The following is a 17,714-nucleotide window of genomic DNA, read 5'->3' as shown; positions in this document are numbered from 1 at the left end:
TGGGACCGCAATCTAAAACAGGTAAGCAATTACGTTTTCAGAGTTGGTACGATTTTTAAAGAATATTTGTAGTTTGCAAAAATCGACACTTAGAAGAAATTTCACAGAATAACAGTCAATGATTTCCTATGGAAGAAAATTGGGTTAATGGTAAGTACGGTTGGGAGTACTTTTCAGGGTCAGTGCTGGGCACCAAGATCCAGCACTGGGAGCTCTCCTAATAGCAGGTGAGTATTTTAGTTTTCGTTACTCGGTTGATTTTAGGTGAATATTTTAGGTTTTAGAAACTCCACACTTAGAAGAAATTTCAGAAGAAACCAGTCAATGTTACCCTATGGAGGAAAATTGGGTTATCGGCTTTGGGGTAAGTACTCGACTGGCAGAGTTAAGGTTCTGGGCACAGACTCAGGGGTCTCCCAGGGTCAGGTAAGTACAGTTGTTACACACTCAGCGGCACAGGGGCAGCCGGGTGCAGAGTGAGTTAGGCCCAATGTTGTCCTATGGGAGGCAGGGGGGCCTTGGTTGGTGGCTGCGGACTAGCAGGCCACGCGGCTGTGGGAGCTGGGCTCCTGATCACTTGCTCAGGGCAAATGGGGAAGTAGATAGGTGTAGAGGTTACACTGCCAGGGCCACTCGGGCGGCTGGGTACCGGGTGCTTTTGAGCCTTCGGGCGCTCAATGGATTTCAATGGGAAAGCTCCTGAATGAACAAAGGCTGCAAGCTCGGGGACGAAGATTCTTCAGGTGCCACCACCACTTCGAGAGGTAAGTTGGGTAGTTGTAGGATAGGTAGGTACCCAGGAGTTGGGCACAGGGAGCCGCAGGGCGCCGGGTGCAGGGGTGCCTTTTGGTGTCGGGAAATCTTACCCTCTGTTGATCGCGGTTGGGGGGGGTACCTGGTTCTGAGGCTGGAGGCGTCGTCAGGAGCGTCGAGATGAGTCCTTGGGTGCCAGATTCGGGGTCACAGTCACTGGAGGGACGTCCTCGAGGTCTTTGTTCACTCTGGCACAGGCCAGGCTTGGCAGGTGCAGAGTGTGCAGGGTTCGCGGTTCCGGGCTGATGCCAGGGATTAGAAGCTGGTTTTGAGCAGAGCCTCTGCTCATGGGAGTTCCAGGTACTTAGAGTCAAATGGTAGCCAGGTCCTCCAGGGTTTGTGAGGTTGCTGGCGACAAGAGGTGCCGGGATGTAGCAGGAGCAGGTTCGAGGGTCGACATGCCGGTAGGGCTGGGGCCAAAGCAGTTGGTGTCTTCCTCTTCTTAGCAGCTGCACGGCAGGTCTTCTTTCTTCTTGCTCTTCTTTGTTTTTAGGAATCTGGAATCTGAGGAAGGAAGGTTCAGGGTGCCCCTAAATGGAATATGCTACTTACCAGTATGCATCTGTTCTTGGGATGTAGAGCTGCAGATCTACACACTTTTGCATAGATCGCCATCTGGTGTTGGGTCCGGATGTTTGCACTTGTTTTTGTCCTGGAAAGTCTTTGAAAGTCACGAGGTATGTGACTCCTCCTTAGGATCATAGTGCGCATGGGCATCGGCTCCATCCTCAGATTGTTTTTCGCCAGCAGGGAAATGATGGAACTTTGTAAGAAACAGGAAGATACCCTTGTATAGTGCATCTAAATAAGATAATACTGGAACAGATAAAGGAAGCCGGGGAGGCGGGTGGGCGTGTGTAGATCTGCAGCTCTACATGCCCAGAACAGATGCATACTGGTAAGTAGCATATTCCGTTCGAGGCATATGAGCTGCAGATTACACACTTTTGCATAGATTGTATAGGAGTTCCATGTCTAGCGGCGGCCACCATTATCTGTTGCAGTAGTTTGAAATAGGGTTTTGAGTACAGCTTGGCCCACACTTGCTTGTTCTTTCGCTTGCACATCTACACAGTAGTGTTTAGTGAACGTATGTGGTGTAGACCATGTAGCTGCTTTGCAGATATCATCTAATGGAATGTTGCCTAAGAATGCCATAGAAGCCCCTATTTTTCTTGTAGAGTGGGCTCTAGGAGGAACAGTTAAATTGTGTTTTGCTTTGTGGCAGCACATTTGTATGCATTTAACATTCCATCTGGCTATCCCGGACATAGATATGGGATTGCCTTTGTGTGGTGGTGAGAAAGAAACAAAAAGTTGTTTGGTTTTCCGAAAAGGTTTTCTTCTTTCAATGTAATAGAGCAGCGCTCTTTTAACATGTAGAGTGTGAAGAGCTCTTTCTGTGACTGTGTGTGGTTGCGAGAAGAAAATGGGCAACTCCACAGATTGATTAAGGTGGAAGGGGGAAATGACTTTAGGATTAGTATGGAGAGCCACCTTATTATGATGCATCTGTAAGAATGGTTCCTGAATAGTTAGGGCTTGTAGTTCACTAACTCTTCTTAGAGAAGTTATGGCCACTAGGAATGCAACTTTCCATGTTAAGAATTGTAGCTCACATTTATGTAGAGGTTCAAATTGAGGCCCCATGAGTCATGCGAGCACGATATTTAAATTACACACAGGTGAGGGTGGAACTCTGGGAGGAATTATCCTTTTGAGGCCTTCCATAAAGGCTTTGATAGCGGGCACTCTAAATAGCTATAAATGTTGTCTATTTTGTAGGTATGCTGCTTTAGCAGCAAGGTGTAGCCGAATAGACGTGTAGGCTAAGTTGCACCTTTGTAGGTGTAGTAGGTAGGTTTTGATGTGTTGGATAGACACATCTAGGGGATTGATGGTATTGTTATGGCAATATATTACAAATCGTTTCCACTTGGCTGCATAGCAGGCTCTAGTGATAGGGCATCTAGCCTCCTTAATGACATTCATACAGTCAGGAGGAAGGTTAAGGTAACCGAATTCTAAGATTTCAGGAGCCAGATCGTAAGGTTCAGCTGAGCTGGGTCTGGGTGTCTGATCTCTCCACGGTTCTGGGTTAAGAGGAGTGGTGAGAGGTGTAATCTTTGGTGCGGGACTACTGACAGTTCCAACAATGTGGTGTACCACGGTTGTCTGGCCCAAGTTAGAGCAACTAGAATTAGAGTCAGTGAGTGTTGCTGTAGTTTGCGCACCACAAGTGGTATGAGCGGGAGAGGCGGAAAGGCGTACGCAAATCTGCCTGACCAGTTCATCCATATCGCATTGCCTTTGGATAATGGGTGTGGGTATCTGGCGGCGAAGCTTGGGCATTTGGCGTTTTCGTGGATGGCGAAAAGGTCTATCTGTGGTTGCCCCCATATCTGAAAGTATGGTTGGAGAACTTGTGGATGGAGCTCCCACTCGTGAACCTGTTGTGTTTGACGACTTAACAGATCTGCTATGGTGTTTTGGACTCCTGGGACGTGTTGGGCTAGGAGAAATATATTCTGAGGAATAGCCCACCTCCATATGTTTTGTGCTAGCTGGGAGAGCTGCAGAGAGTGTGTCCCGCCTTGTTTCTGCATGTAATACATGGCTGTCATGTTGTCCATGCGGACTAAGACAGCCTTGCCCGAGATTTGTTTTTGGAATGCTTTTAAGGCTAGGAATATGGCCAGTAATTCCAGGTAATTGATGTGGAATAACTTTTGTTGAGGTGTCCACTTGCCTTGCATGGTGTGATGCAATAGGTGAGCTCACCAGCCGGAGAGCGATGCGTCGGTTGTCATGACAATTTGAGGAACTGGCTCTAGGAACGGTCACCCCTTCGAAAGGTTTTTGGTGTTCCACAACTGCAGAGAGTGGTGAGTGCGACCGTCTACCAAAACCAGATCTGTTAGCTGACCTTGAGCCTGGTTCCATTGTCGTGCTAAGCACTCTTGTATGGGACGCATCTGGAGTCTTGCGTGAGGCAGTATGAAAATGCAAGAGGCCATCATCCCTATGAGTTGCGTGAACACTCGAGCTGGGAGAGAGTGATGAGGCTGAAATTTGGGTAGGAGAGCGAGAATGCTTGCTATCCTTGCTGGACTGGGATAGGCTAACGCTTTTGAGGCATTTATTGTGGCGCCGAGGTATTGTTGCGTGTGAGAGGGTTGCAGATGAGACTTGGTGTGGTTTACTGTGAACCCCAGGTCGTGGAGTAATTGGATAGTCGCGTCAGTGTGACGAACACACTGGTTGTACGAGCTGGCTTTTATGAGCCAGTCGTCGAGGTATGGGAAGACGTGAATGTGTGGTCTTCTTAGATGGGCTGCGACTACTGCTAGGCACTTGGTGAATACCCTTGGTGCTGTTGTGACTCCGAAAGGGAGTACTTTGAATTGATAGTGCTGCCCGTCCACTACAAAGCTGAGATATTTTCTGTGAGCAGCGTGTATGGGAATATGGAAATAGGAGTCCTTGAGATCTGAGGTGGTGAGGAAGTTGCCCTGCGAACGTAGAGGGAGGACTTGCTGAAGTGTGACCATGTGGAAGTAGTCTGATTGTATGTATCTGTTTAGTGGCCTGAGGTCTAGAATGGGTCTCAGAGAGCCATCCTTCTTTGGTATGAGAAAATATAGGGAGTAAACTCCCTTGTTTTGTTGGTTGCACTTTTTTGTAATAAGGAAATCACCTCTTGTTTGAGGAGTGACAAATGGTCTGCTGACATTGAACGCTGTTTAGGTGGAATGTTTGGGGGGGGTAGAGGTAAGTTCGAGACAGTAACCTGATTGCACTATTTGTCGCACCCACCTGTCTGTGGTGATGTTGGTCCGGACAGGAAGGAACTGCTGTAGTCTTCCCCCGACAGGAGCGGAATGGTCCGGGGAAGCGGAGGGAAGTCATTGGGCAGGGGTGGAGGCAGAGCGGGTGTTGTTAGTCCTGCCTCTGACTTTGTTATTGTTACCTCGATATCCTCCTCTGTGGTAACCTCTGGTGAAGGTGGATTAGGTGGGAGACTTGTATGAGGTGGATGGGGTATCAGACGAGTATCCCCTGGAGTTGCCCCTGTAGGATGAGCAACGAAAAGAACGTCTGGGAGCTTGCGATTGCAAGGCTCCCATTGATTTGGCTGTATCTGTGTCCTTTTTCATCTTCTCAAGGGACGCATCAACATTAGGGCCAAAGAGGTGTTGTTGGTCGAATGGTTGATTGAGTATAGCGCTTTGCACCTCAGGTTTAACCCCTTCGACGCGCATGACGGAACGGTTCCGTCATGCACGTCGGTTGGGCTGTGCGCATGACGGAACCGTTCAGTCATGGCCCCGCCCGCGCACGGAACCTTCAGCGTGGCGCGGAAATCCGCGCCGCGCTGAAGGGGTTAAACCCGGAAATGCGTAGCCACGCGTGTCTGCAAAGAAGGACGCTTGTGTTCACTGTTCTGGACGCGGTATCTGCTACATCCAGAGCACACCGGATAGAGGTGTTGGTGATAACTTTACCCTCTTGTATTAGGTCCTTAGCCTTATGTTTGTATTTGTCCGGGAGGTGTTGGAGCAGGGACTCTAACTAATCGTAGTGAGCCCTATTGTATCTGGCTAACAGGGCTTGAGTATTTGCGATGCGCCAAATATTAGCTGCCTGGGACGCTGTTCTTTTGCCAGAGGCGTTCAGGAGTTTAGACTCTTTGTCGGGCGGAGCTGCATCACCTGTTGACTGCGAATTAGCCCGTTTCCTAGCATTTGAGACAACCATGGAGTCTAATGGAACAGGGCCACTAATTCAAGCTGGGTCTGTAGGGGCAGCATTGTATTTCTTCTCAATTCTAGGATTGTTGATTCTAGTCCTGACAGGGTCTTTAAATACTTCTGTAGCGTGTTTAATTACCCCTTTGAGCATGGGCAAAGTGGATGTGGACCTTAGGGAGGTCGACCCCGTGCTACCGGGGGCTCCGAGTGTTTTTTCGGTGCCAGGGAGTCACTAGTTGGAGTCTTCGGTCCCGAAGGCTTTGGGGTGGAAGGAGCAGTCGGCCCCAAAGATGGGTGCGGCTTCTTTTTCGGTGCCGATGATTGGGTCTGGGCACCGGTAGCAGGCAGACTCGAGCCCGAGTCGCCGGAAGGCTTAGTAGGCTTCTTTGCCTGGCCCGAGGGTGGGGCATGGGAAGCAGTATGTCGGTGTGCACCTGAGACCGAAGGCGAAGGTGTGACCGAAGCCTTTGTTGTTGTAGGGAGTGGGTCGGGGTCGACGTCTGTACTTACGACCCGTTGAGCTGGAGTCACTTCTTCGACGTCGGAGTCATCGGCATCGGAGGCGCTGATGAGCTCTTCTTTGACCCGCTCCTCTGGCATGTCGACACCCTCGTGGAAGATGTCGTCAAGGATCGAACTCGACAATCGAGCCATGGTCCTACGAGCTAGTCGATCCCGGGTGGTCTTCTTCGAGCGGAAGGAGGCACAAGCGGGGCAGTCTCTGGCCTTGTGCTCGGGAGAGAAGCAGAGGTTACACACCTCATGCAGGTCGGTGTGGGGAAACTTCGACCCACAGAGGACACTTTTTAAATGGCGTCCTTTCCATGAGCCAGATGCCAAGGCTCGGGTCGGCCCGAAGGCCTGCTTCGACGACCGGAATGGAAGATTGGTAGAGATGCGCGCCAATTAGGGGTCGCGTTCGAGACAATACCGTCAAAAAGGATTGCGCGTCTAAACTGGAATCGGTAACGGTTCCGAACCCGATAGCGGAAAAAAACTATCTGAGGATGGAACCGATGCCCATGCGCACGATGATCCTAAGGAGGAGTCACATACCTCGTGACTTCCAAAGACTTTCCAGGACAAAAATAATTGCAAACATCCGGACCCAACACCAGATGGCGATCTATGCAAAAATGTGTAATCTGCAGCTCATATTCCTTGAACACTAGATTTAGGGGTGTTACAGGTAGGTAAAGGGCAGGGACCAAAGGGTCCCTGCCCTGGGTTAGGTACACCCCCTATCCTGCCACTCTCCTGTGGGAGGGGGGGCAGTAGCCTAGTCATGATTGGGCAGGGCCTCCCATCTTCAAGATGGCGAGTGCCCGGAGATGTGATTCACCTCGCCTCCCCCACCTGAGCGGTGGGGTTGGCAGGCTGGCACATCACCTGTCCTTATTTGGGGTTTGCGGCCAAACTTCCCGCCAGAGTGGGAGTTAGAACCGGTGGGGGCCAGTTTGCTGGGTACAGCAAGTGGCCTGGGGAAGCTCATAGAGGTGGCATGCCTTTGAAGCTTCCGCCTGTCCATCCTGGGGGAGGAGACCTAGCACCTCGCCCAGGATGTGCATTGTTGCAAGCCCAGGAGAGCGGGGGCTCTCCTACCCAGGGGTCCAGCAACATGTCTGCTGTGTGGCAGCCTAGGCAGCCTCCCAGACCAGACGTGGATTATAGGTTAGGTTTCAGAGGGCATCTCTAAGATGCCCTCTGTCGTGCTTTGTACATTAAATCCCACACTGGCATCAGTGCGGGTTTAATGTGCTGAGAAGTTTGATACCAAACTTCTCAGTCTTCAGCGTTGCCATTATGGTGTTGTGTAGTTCGTGTTTGACGAGCTCTCAGCACCATGTACTCTTAAATGGCGCACTGCACTTACAGTGCCCAAGAATGTACCTGGGTACTGTAGGGGCACAGGGCTCATGCTCCTGTGCCCACACCACTGGAATAGGGCACCCAGCAAGAGGGGTGGCTGATGTATGCCTGGGCAGTGTAGGTGGTGGGCATGGCACACAGGGATGTGTGCCATGTCGACTCTCGGTTTTGTCTTGTACCCAGACACTCAGCCTGCAAGGGCAGTGTGTGTGTGTTAGGGTACAGGGCCTCTAAGGGTGGCACAATGAGTGCTGCAGCCCTTAGAAACCTTCCCTGGTCACACGGCCCTGGGTACCTAGGGTACCATTTACCAGGGGCTGACATGTGGCCAGGGTTTGCCAATTTGGGTTTTGTTTGTTTTAGGGAAGGAACATAGGCCCTGGGCACCTGATTGGCGGGAGTCCAGGGCACACTCAGTCAAAGTACATTCAGCAAAAAGATGGCACTTTCTCACAGTGTCCTCCCTACAGCAACATAGCTTCTGTTTTTCACCTTGAACCACAGCGCGTAGCCTTCCTACAGCAACAGAGCTTCTGCTTTCACCCAGAACCACAGCACGTGTCCTCCCTAGAGTAACAGAGCTTCTGCTTTCACCCAGAACCACAGCAGCTATCCTCTCTAGAGCAGCAGAGCTTCTGCTTTCACCCAGAGCCACAGCACCTCTCCTCTCTAGAGCAGCAGAGCTTTTGCTTTCACCCAGAATCACAGCGCGTATCCTCCGTAGAGCAAGAGAGCTTCTGCTTTCACCCAGAACCACAGCACGTGTCCTCCCTAGAGTAACAGAGCTTCTGCTTTCACCCAGAACCACAGCACGTGTCCTCTCTAGAGCAGCAGCGCTTCTGCTTTCACCCAGAGCCACAGCACCTATCCTCTCTAGAGCAGCAGAGCTTCTGCTTTCACCCAGAACCACAGCACCTATCCTCTCTAGAGCAGCAGAGCTTCTGCTTTCACCCAGAACCACAGCACCTATCCTCTCTAGAGCAGCAGTGCTTCTGCTTTCACCCAGAGCCACAGCACCTATCCTCTCTAGAGCAACAGAGCTTCTGCTTTCACCCAGAACCAGAGCACGTGTCCTCTCTAGAGCAACAGAGCTTCTGCTTTCACCTAGAACCACAGAGCGTATCCTCCCTACAGCAAAAGAGCTTCTGCTTTCACCCAGAACCACAGCGCGTATCCTCTCTACAGCAACACAGCTTCTGCTTTCACCATTAAAACTCTAAATGGAAGAAAACTCTTGTTCTGCATTTATACTGCTAATTCAAATCCTCATCATTGAAAACATTTAGATATAACTCAATCACCACAAAAGGTGAAATGAACCAAAAGGTTCTTAGGATTAATTTTCTGCTCTGGGAATTAAGGCTGCATGATTCGCATGATGAAGAGTGGGCGTCTTCAGTTAAAAACATAGTTTGAAAAACACAAATCTGCTGGGGATATGTTCAGAAAGGTGCTCTGCTGAACGTTAAAAGCTGAAGAATGCGACAGAGTAGGAAGCATTTCTTGACGAGAGGAGGAGACTGGAAAGAGAGATTCTTACCTCCATTATACCCGTTTCCCGCACGAGTACACACCAGTGGGTGGTCTCCAGTTTGGAATGGACCGGTTCTTTGTCATTTAAAGGGAAGCTGCTCCGCCGGGGTTCCTCCCTGCCAGGGCTCAGGATTGTGGTGTTGTCCCCATAGAGCATCTCCTCTTCATCATCAACAGTGTTACTAGATTTATACAAGAGAACGTGGGAACAGGAATTCTGTTTTTATCAATCACTTTTGAGCAGGGTCAGAGCAGCAACCTTGTGAATATACTGCAGCGCGATGCATTTGGCCTACACATGTCTCTTGAATGCTCTGACAGTGGATCAATACAAGTGTGCATAAAATGGGGGGCAGATCAACAAAAGGGGGCTATGCCTACTATAAGAGAAGTCAGAGCATGCATTCCCACTCGTTTGTCCAGCAACTCAATGACTAATGTGCAGGTGAGTTACAGAAAACTGGGCTGAGACACCACACACGCCACAGGCTTAAGGTGGGCTCTGGGGCCCCACAAGCCAAGGACTCCATATACCACCAACTCACATACTCCAAAGGCCTCAGATATACTAGACATTTTGGGGCTATGGTGTATCACACATTTCAGGGCTCAGGCATACCACACGCTTTAGGCTCTGGCCAATCAAATACCTAAAGGAGACTTTCTAGCACATACCTCAGGTCCAGGACTGCAGGTTCCCCATCCGACTGGATTTTTAGGAGAGACTCATCTTTAGGAGTGGCGGAACGTGCCTCCGTTGTAAACATGCCACTTACATCACGATAAACACACAGTGCAATCACCTTTGATTGCTACAACAGAGATAGAACATTCAGTTAGGACTTTGCTAGATCCATATTAATTGCCTCAATCTCACACATAGGAAGACACAAAGAACTGGAAACACAATCTGAGGATTGCAAAGCTGAGATGAGGAAGAGCTCTAGATATGTGAACGAACAGAAGTACATACAAGACATCAGATAGCAAACCGGTACCACAGGCTACGTGTGAAACACAGATATGAGCAAACATACAAACCTCTGACAGATAATAGACTTACATTCAGACCATATGTTGGCTGCTCACACCCCAGAGCTTTGTAAGAGCAAAAACATTTATGCCATGTTATGTTGTATATCACTGATAACTCTTTATTAAATGCATATATTTAATAGTGATAGACTATAACAAGTGATTAAGGAGCCTATGGGACATATATAGTGTCTAAAAATAGGGAGGAGTTGAGACACCATGAGTCATTTACTGTTTAGGAAATCCTAGGCCAGAGACACTATTACATTCTAACAGAATATTGTGGCCATCTCTGGCATGACGGGGGCCCTTCAGGCATAATGCTGGCCCTTCTATAATGTTATTTTTTCCTAATGAGCAAGTTACTTTCCTTCTGTAGCACCTTATCTAGTAGAGACTATCTAGCCACAGATTCCTTGCCTTAGAATTTGCCAAAGCATCAGACTGGATACCGAAATTGTTCTTGAGCAGTAGCCCTACGCGCCTGTAGGTGGTGTCGTTCGGTTTCACGTTGCATCGTCTGCGTCACCCACGCCGGAAGGACGTGTGCAGTTCTTACATAGGTGCCACCCCAGTGCGCTGACAGTTTCTTTTCGTGACTTACCACACCAGGAGCGCGGACAAGTTTGTGAAACTTGGTCCCTAGAAAGGGAATAACCCTGCACCTAGAAATCTGTTCGCAGAGCGAGGAGGATGGGTGGGTGGGTTGATAAGGAATCTGCGGCTAGATAGAGTCTCTACCAGATGGCTTTACCGGAGGTAAGCAATTTGTTCATCTAATAGAGACTTTAGTCATAGATTCCTTACCTTAGAATGAAATGAAATTTAAGAAAATTAAATGATATAAATTTGTAAAGCGCAACAATGCCCAAAGGAGTCAAGGTGCTGAATGCTGATACTGAAAGTACCCCTTCCCAATACCCTGATTACAGCGAGAAAAGCCATGTTTTTAAGGCTTTCAAAAAATGAGCATACAGTTTTAATACCAGTTAAATGGAGGGGCAGGGAATTCCAGATCTTGGCAGCTGCAACCAAAAAGGCTCTGCTTCCCCATCTCTTCCTCCGAACTTTGGGAATGACAACAAGATTGTGAGCTACAGATCGGAGAAGTCTGCAAGGAGAGTACCATTGTAACATGGTTTTAATTCCCCCTGGACTGGCACTATACAGTGCTTTATGAACAATACACATGGCTTTTAATGTGACCTGCTTCTTTTTTTTGTTGAATTTTTTTAATTGATTTTTCCCCAACCATCGCAGTATTAAATCAGCGTTACATACAATAGCCTCATGCAAGAGAGCCAGGCAACTTAGGACAGTGCAGGAGAAGTTAAGTCTGCAACATTTTCTTCCCTAACCCCCCCACCCTGCCCCCTCTCTACCCCCACCCCCCCTTGTCAGTGTGCCCGCAGCAGACCCCCCCCCCCCCCCTGTGAGATATATAGTGCCCCAAGGATCAAGAAGGCCGAACTCCAAATTAGGTGATGAGCCCCCGCGGTGCTCTCAAAAGGACCAAAGGCTGCACACTGCCAGTGACCTGCTTCTTTATTGGAAGCCAGTAAAGTTCACGCAATCCTTTTGAGACCGATATATTTCGGAATATCTAATGTCAGCCTGGTCACCACATTTTGCTCCAATTTGGCTAGAGTGGTCTTATTAGCGTCTAAAGAGTGTGTGTTACAATAGCTAGTTCTGGATGAGAATAGTGCTAAGGCTACCTGTTTCCTTGCAGGGGAGGAGATCAAAGGAAACATCTTTTGTAAGGTTCTAATGATCCAAAAACAGGTCGCCACGGTGTGACTGACTTGAAGGTCAACAGGTAGGTCACCCGCAATAACTCCTAGGTTTTTAGCTGAGTTTGTAGAGGTGGATAAAGTCCCCAAACCACCTGGCCACCAATTCTGTTTCCGTACAGGTGATTGGCTCCTAAACATAAAACACCTAAATCTTCTCGCCATACAACTTAAGGAAAGTTTTGCCCATCCATGAGGCCATCGCCTTCATGCAGTTGTTGAAGTTGGGTGCTGCAGTATCCGAGCCCTCTGAAATGGACAAGATGATCTGTGTGCCGTCGGCATAAGACACAGCCTGGAGCCCAAAGAATCGGATAAGTCTGGTCATGGGAGAGATGTAGAAGTTGAAAAGCGTAGGGCTCAGGTAGGACCCCTGAAGAACCTCACGTGCCAAAGAGAAGGGGTCAGATTTACACTTGTTTATGATCACATCTGGTATCTGTCAGTCAGAAATGAAGTGAGCAATTTCAAGGCCAGATCCCCTTTACCCAAGGCCTGCAAACGCTCCGTAAGTAAGGTGGGGGAGATGGTGCCAAAGGCCGTGGACAGATTCAAAAGGATCAGAGCCGCAGCCTGGCCTGCATCAACAAGACACCTGATGCTGTCTGTTGTGGAAATAAGGGCAGTTTCTTTACCATGATGGCTTCTAAAACAGAGCTCTGAGCTGTTCAGCAGTCCCTGTTGCTCCATGTGCACTATCAGGTGATGGTTAGGCTGCTTCTCCAAGATCGTGGCCGGGATAGGAAGCAGGGACATAGGACAGTAGTTATTCAGATCACTGGGGTCAAGATTGGGTTTCTTGCAAAGAGGGCTGCCCACTGCATCTTTCCACAACCATGGATAGCATCCTAAAGTAATTGCTTTATGCATGATAGGAGTTAGAGGGGGAACTACTGGGCCCACTGTCAGTTGAAGAACCTAAGGGGGTGGACAAAGCTCTAACAGAGATCCTGATTTCAAGTTCATGAGGTAAGTCTCCATTTGATATAAGGTCAGAGGGGGAAACCCTGACAGATTCTGGATGTACCTCCTCCGCCTCACAGGTGACTAAGCAGCTCTGCTACCATGAGGCAGTAATGCAAGAGTCTGAAAGGTCCACTTGATTAGCCAGTACAAATTCTTTGTAGACATTAGGAACCTTAGAATGGAAGAATCCTGCCAACTTGTTAAAGAGCTCAGTTGAGTCCTCAATTTCGAAAGACGCAAGCTGGTGGATAAGTACAAAAAGCTCTTTAGGAGCTTGCGGATTCAATTTTCTTCGTACAAAAGAGACTTTTCTACTCTAATGGTCTTTTTATACTCTCTAATGATGTTCTTATATAAAATTCTGCCTTGGTCCTAATGCGGTTTCCGTATGCATCCGCCACATTCTTACACCAATTGAGATATCTGTGATATCTCGGGGCTGGTATTCATCAGGAGTCCAGTGACCCCTTCCAATCCTCCCTAAGTCCTAGCTCCTAGGAATAGGGCGCTTGCTCCAGTCTGGAAGGAATACCTCCCGTCGGCGTTGGACAATGCCCATCGAGTTCGTTTCAGAGTCAGGAATGAGAAAGGGGGCAGCAGCGGCACTGGGGAAGACAGAAATGGGACTGGCACTGGGGAAGGTCAGGATGGCTCGACTAACGCTGGTCTGGATCTTTCCATGTATCCAAGGGGCCAAACTGCTTCCGGGAGCAAGCCTGTTGGTGGAAAACCGGTAGGGGCCTCTCCTGAACCCGCAGGGCCCAAGGGCTCAGTAGCAGGGATGGGCCACCCAAATATGAGGTGCATAGCCACGTATAACTCATTGAGGGGCCGGGGGGGGGCAGTCGGTCCGGCTCCAGGAAAATTGGGGCAGTGCGGAGACGGTCCTGGCCCAGACTTACCTAGCGATATTGAAAGCCCCTTCAGTGGCCACGGAGGTAGCAAAAGTGATATTGTGGCTGCCGTGGGTTAGCAGGAAGGCCCAGGGAGCGCGCTATAGACTGATCGTCTTTAAAGCGCTCTGATCCAAGGTACCACAGGAAAACCAAATGTGAGTCAGTCGCAGACATCTATTTGAAACCTGTAGATTTTGAAAGTGACAGTCTCTTGCACACTGATAAAGTTTTGAAAGTCAAAATAACGGTCTAAAAAAAGATGAGGAGAAACTCCAGATCAGGATGTCTTTACTTGGAGAAAAAGGAACTGATAATAGCGAGCATGGGTGGTGCTGATATAGGCCCATGAACGTCATATCTGGTGCGGAGTGACGTCAACACGGAGCTATCGCTGCCATCTGCCAGCAAGCAGGGGCACTGCTCAAGGTGTACAAGATCAAGTCTGACGCCTGTGGAATATTCAAAAGGTGAGGAATCTGTGCTTAGAAGGCTTTATCAGAAACAGTAAAATTGTATCTAAATAAGTATGACTGTGTGTTGTGAAGTGAACCCTTTTTGGGTGGTAACCACCATTTTTTCAATTTTGTTTGGATCTCACTTACTGGTAGTCTTGCAGTCTACAACAGTGACACTGCTAACCAGTCCCCTTGTATGTGCACTGACTCCTAAAACGTGTTGAAATCTGCGAAAAACCGTATCAGCACATTTAACAAGAAGGCCATGGCATATAGTGCACGACTATACCCATGGCATGTAAAGTTAAGCACCACATGTACACTGTAGCACCTATTGTGCCATCCACTACGGTGGAAGTGAAAACGTGGCTTCTGTCCTACCCAGTGGAGTCTAACAGAAGCAGCTTGAAACCTGCTGCACGGACCTACCTAAATCACTCTTTTGACAGACGGAAAACCTGATTTTAAATATTAAATATGTCACCCTAAACATAACTTGCTGTTCACAAGGTAGGGCACAAAATATTTTCCATCAATCAAAATAAGCTTTATTCGAAAACACAGAGTGAATCACAAAAGCTACAAAAATACATCCATTACAAAATTTAAAAACCAGAATACAAGTTTAAAAACATACAAAAAGTTATTCTATATAAAAACATATAAAACAATCATCAACTGCTTGATCACTCGGTTTCTATTTACAGCTGCTTCCTATAATTAATAACGGTCATTAGAAATCGTGACATTACTACACATGTATAAATTCGGTAACGATTGCAAATAAATAAAAGCTGGGCGACATTGTGTAAAACCTAGCTGTAATAACAATGGTTTGATTAATTTCTTTCTCAACGCTGAAAAATGTTTGCAAAAAAAAAAAAAAAAACAGTGCGCATGGTGTTCTGTGGTGCGATCTCATCGCACGAGCAATTCCCCAGGTCGGGTGACCAGTTGTTAACAACAGGAAAACTAATTAAACGGTGGAAGATTACAAATGTGGATTATTATAAACAGACAGCGGGTCAACACGAACCTGTGGCGTGGATAATACACGTTGGCTAAATATGGTTGCATATAGTAGCTAGTCAGAATCATTTGATTCCTTAACACCGAGGGTTTCCAAATTTCAGTAGATAATCTTATTTCCTCCTATAAAGAAATGCATTTCAATTTCAGGGATTTTCTTTGGATGCTAACCAGACTCTCGGGAAGATTGAAGTATTCAGGATGGCCGAGGTCTGTCAGGAAGTTGTGAACAAATTTAAGCCAAGGGATGTTAAAGACCTCTGAAGTCATGATGAAAGTTATGTACTGATACGCGTGACGAAAGGATACAATTGTAATATACGAGCTACAGATCTGTACTGCATGACCACTGTTTATCTAAGTTAAATAAACAGAGTTTAAAAAAAAAAAAAAGACCTCTGAAGACTTTAAACAGTTAGCAATGATAGCTCTATTAAGAGTAGTATGTTCAGATGACCTAATGTTATGCCAGAGAAGAACTGGCTGGATCCTGATTAAATCTGCTATGTGAGGTGCTCCTAGCTCGAAGTGACATACAAAGGTTGGACTACTTTTTGGGAGAGCTAGAAGTCCTTTTAAAAAGCATTTTCTTCAAGCTGAATTGTATCAGTCTTTCCATGCCTCCAGAGCTCAGCCCGTACATAGCAGTGGATCTGCATTTGGCCTTATAAATTGTCACCAGTTCCTTTGGGTGTTTAATGCCAAGCTGTGTAGCAAAATTTAGTAGAGCCATAATCGTTTAGACAAAATGGAGAGGCCTTGATTTAATTGCCCCTTTCCAGTTCCCAGATTGACGAAATACAATACCCAGATATGAAAATGATGCTATGAACTCAATTTTGGAACCCTCAATAAAAATGTCACGACAGCGGGTGGCCTTCTTTCTAATCTTCAAAGTTTTGCTAATATTAATTTTTAGCCCAAGATTTTGCATGAACTGGGCAAATTCGTCGACTAAATGCTGGAGGCTGATAGGAGTACGGGCCATTAATACCGCGTCATCGGCATACAAATAGCTGGTATAGGTTGATGTCCCACCTGAGGTAGATCCGCACATTTGCTTGCCAGTATATCCCCTACGCTATTAAGATAGAGATTGAACAGGAAGGGGGCCAGTATGCATCCCTGGTGAACCTCTCTTCCTATTTTAAAAGGCCCAGTACAATTACCATTGATGCCATAGCGAACTCTACCCCTGCCTTGGGCGTACAGATCTCTGCGAAAGTTCACGATAGTGCAGTCCACGCTGTGAGAAAGTGGCTCTGAATATACTGTTCCCAAATAGGTACAGTGTGTACAGAGTCCACAGTCCCCAGAGGTTTGGCAGAGGTTAAAGTTAGATATAACCTTACTCTCTAAAGTGGTAGCTTGGTCGAGCAGTAAGGCAGTATCAGAGGACAATGTAAAGCATTTGTTGTACACACTCAGTCAGCAAATGGTCTCACACACACACACAAGAACTGAACTCTAGGCCAATGGTTTATATAAAAAATATATGATTGTTTTATTTTAGAACCAACAATAGGTATCAAAATAACTTTCTCAGAATAAGATGCTTTAGTTAAATACTTTGCAATAGGCAACTGACTTATGCAGATAATAGATACAGTTTTGTTGCAATAGGCAACACAATTTCAAACACAATAATACATTGAGCTCAATGGGAATTTTAAGTTATGTGCAATTAATTACTTTCAGGATTGCTTTTCTAACTCCAGGACTGGATCCTAGATTCAGTCCTAGGACAGTTCTTGGAAACAAGTGAGTAAATTCGTTTTAGTTCCTGTTGTGATTTTTAAGCAATATTTTGCTATTTTATAAGTTGACACTTAGAAAAAATTTCTAATCAAATTACCAATGTTATCCTATGGAAGGAAATTAACTTAGCAGGTAAGTGGGGTTATGGTTACTTTTCCTAGGTCAGTGTTGGATCCTACATCCAGCACTAGTGTACCACCTGTAAGCAGTTGAGAAACTGCGTTTAAGTTACACAGGCGATTTTTAAGGAATATTTATAAGTTTTCAAAATCGACAGAAGAAAGTTCACAGAAAAACAGTCAATGGATTCCTTTGGGAGAAAGAAATATGCTACTTACCAGTATGCATCTGTTCTTGGCATGTGGAGCTGCAGATCTACACACTGTGCATAGATCGCCATCTGGTGTTGGGCCCGGATGTTGCAGTTGTTTTTCTCTTGGAAAGTCTCTGGAAGTCACGAGGTATGCGACTCCTCCTTTGGATCATACTGCGCATGGGCTTCGGCTCCATCCTCAGATTGTTTTTCGCCAGCGGGGAAATGATGGAGCTTTGTAAGAAAGAGGAAAGATGCCCATGTGTGCTGTATCTAAATAAGATAAAACTGGAACAGATGAAGGTAGCCGGGGAGGCGGGTGGGCGTGTGTAGATCTGCAGCTCTACATGCCAAGAACAGATGCATACCGGTAAGTAGCATATTCCGTTCGAGGCATATGAGCTGCAGATTACACACTGTGCATAGATTATATAGCAGTACTCGCTCCTAGCGGCGACCACCAGTATCTGTTGCAGTTGTTTGAAACAAAACGTTTTGCGGAC

The 17,714-nt window shown here is 47.1% G+C and overlaps 1 protein-coding gene across 2 annotated transcripts in view; it reads right to left on the bottom strand.

Annotated features, from left to right (window-relative positions):
• The window catches only part of CPSF1 (cleavage and polyadenylation specific factor 1), a 514,820-nt gene that overhangs the window by 254,387 nt on the left and 242,719 nt on the right, over positions 1-17,714 (bottom strand). For both annotated transcript variants that reach the window (XM_085604356.1, XM_085604357.1), the window contains exons 21-22: positions 9,642-9,778; positions 8,974-9,148 (exon numbers count right to left, since the gene is read on the bottom strand). In XM_085604356.1, coding sequence (XP_085460482.1) covers positions 8,974-9,148; positions 9,642-9,778 — 312 coding nt within the window. The remainder of the gene's footprint in view (positions 1-8,973; positions 9,149-9,641; positions 9,779-17,714) is intronic.

Source organism: Triturus cristatus, chromosome 5_1 (assembly GCF_964204655.1).
Source record: "Triturus cristatus chromosome 5_1, aTriCri1.1, whole genome shotgun sequence".
NCBI classification, from domain to species: Eukaryota; Metazoa; Chordata; class Amphibia; order Caudata; family Salamandridae; genus Triturus; species Triturus cristatus.
Note: the sequence above shows the minus strand (reverse complement) of the source record. Positions and strands in the feature narration are given on the sequence as shown.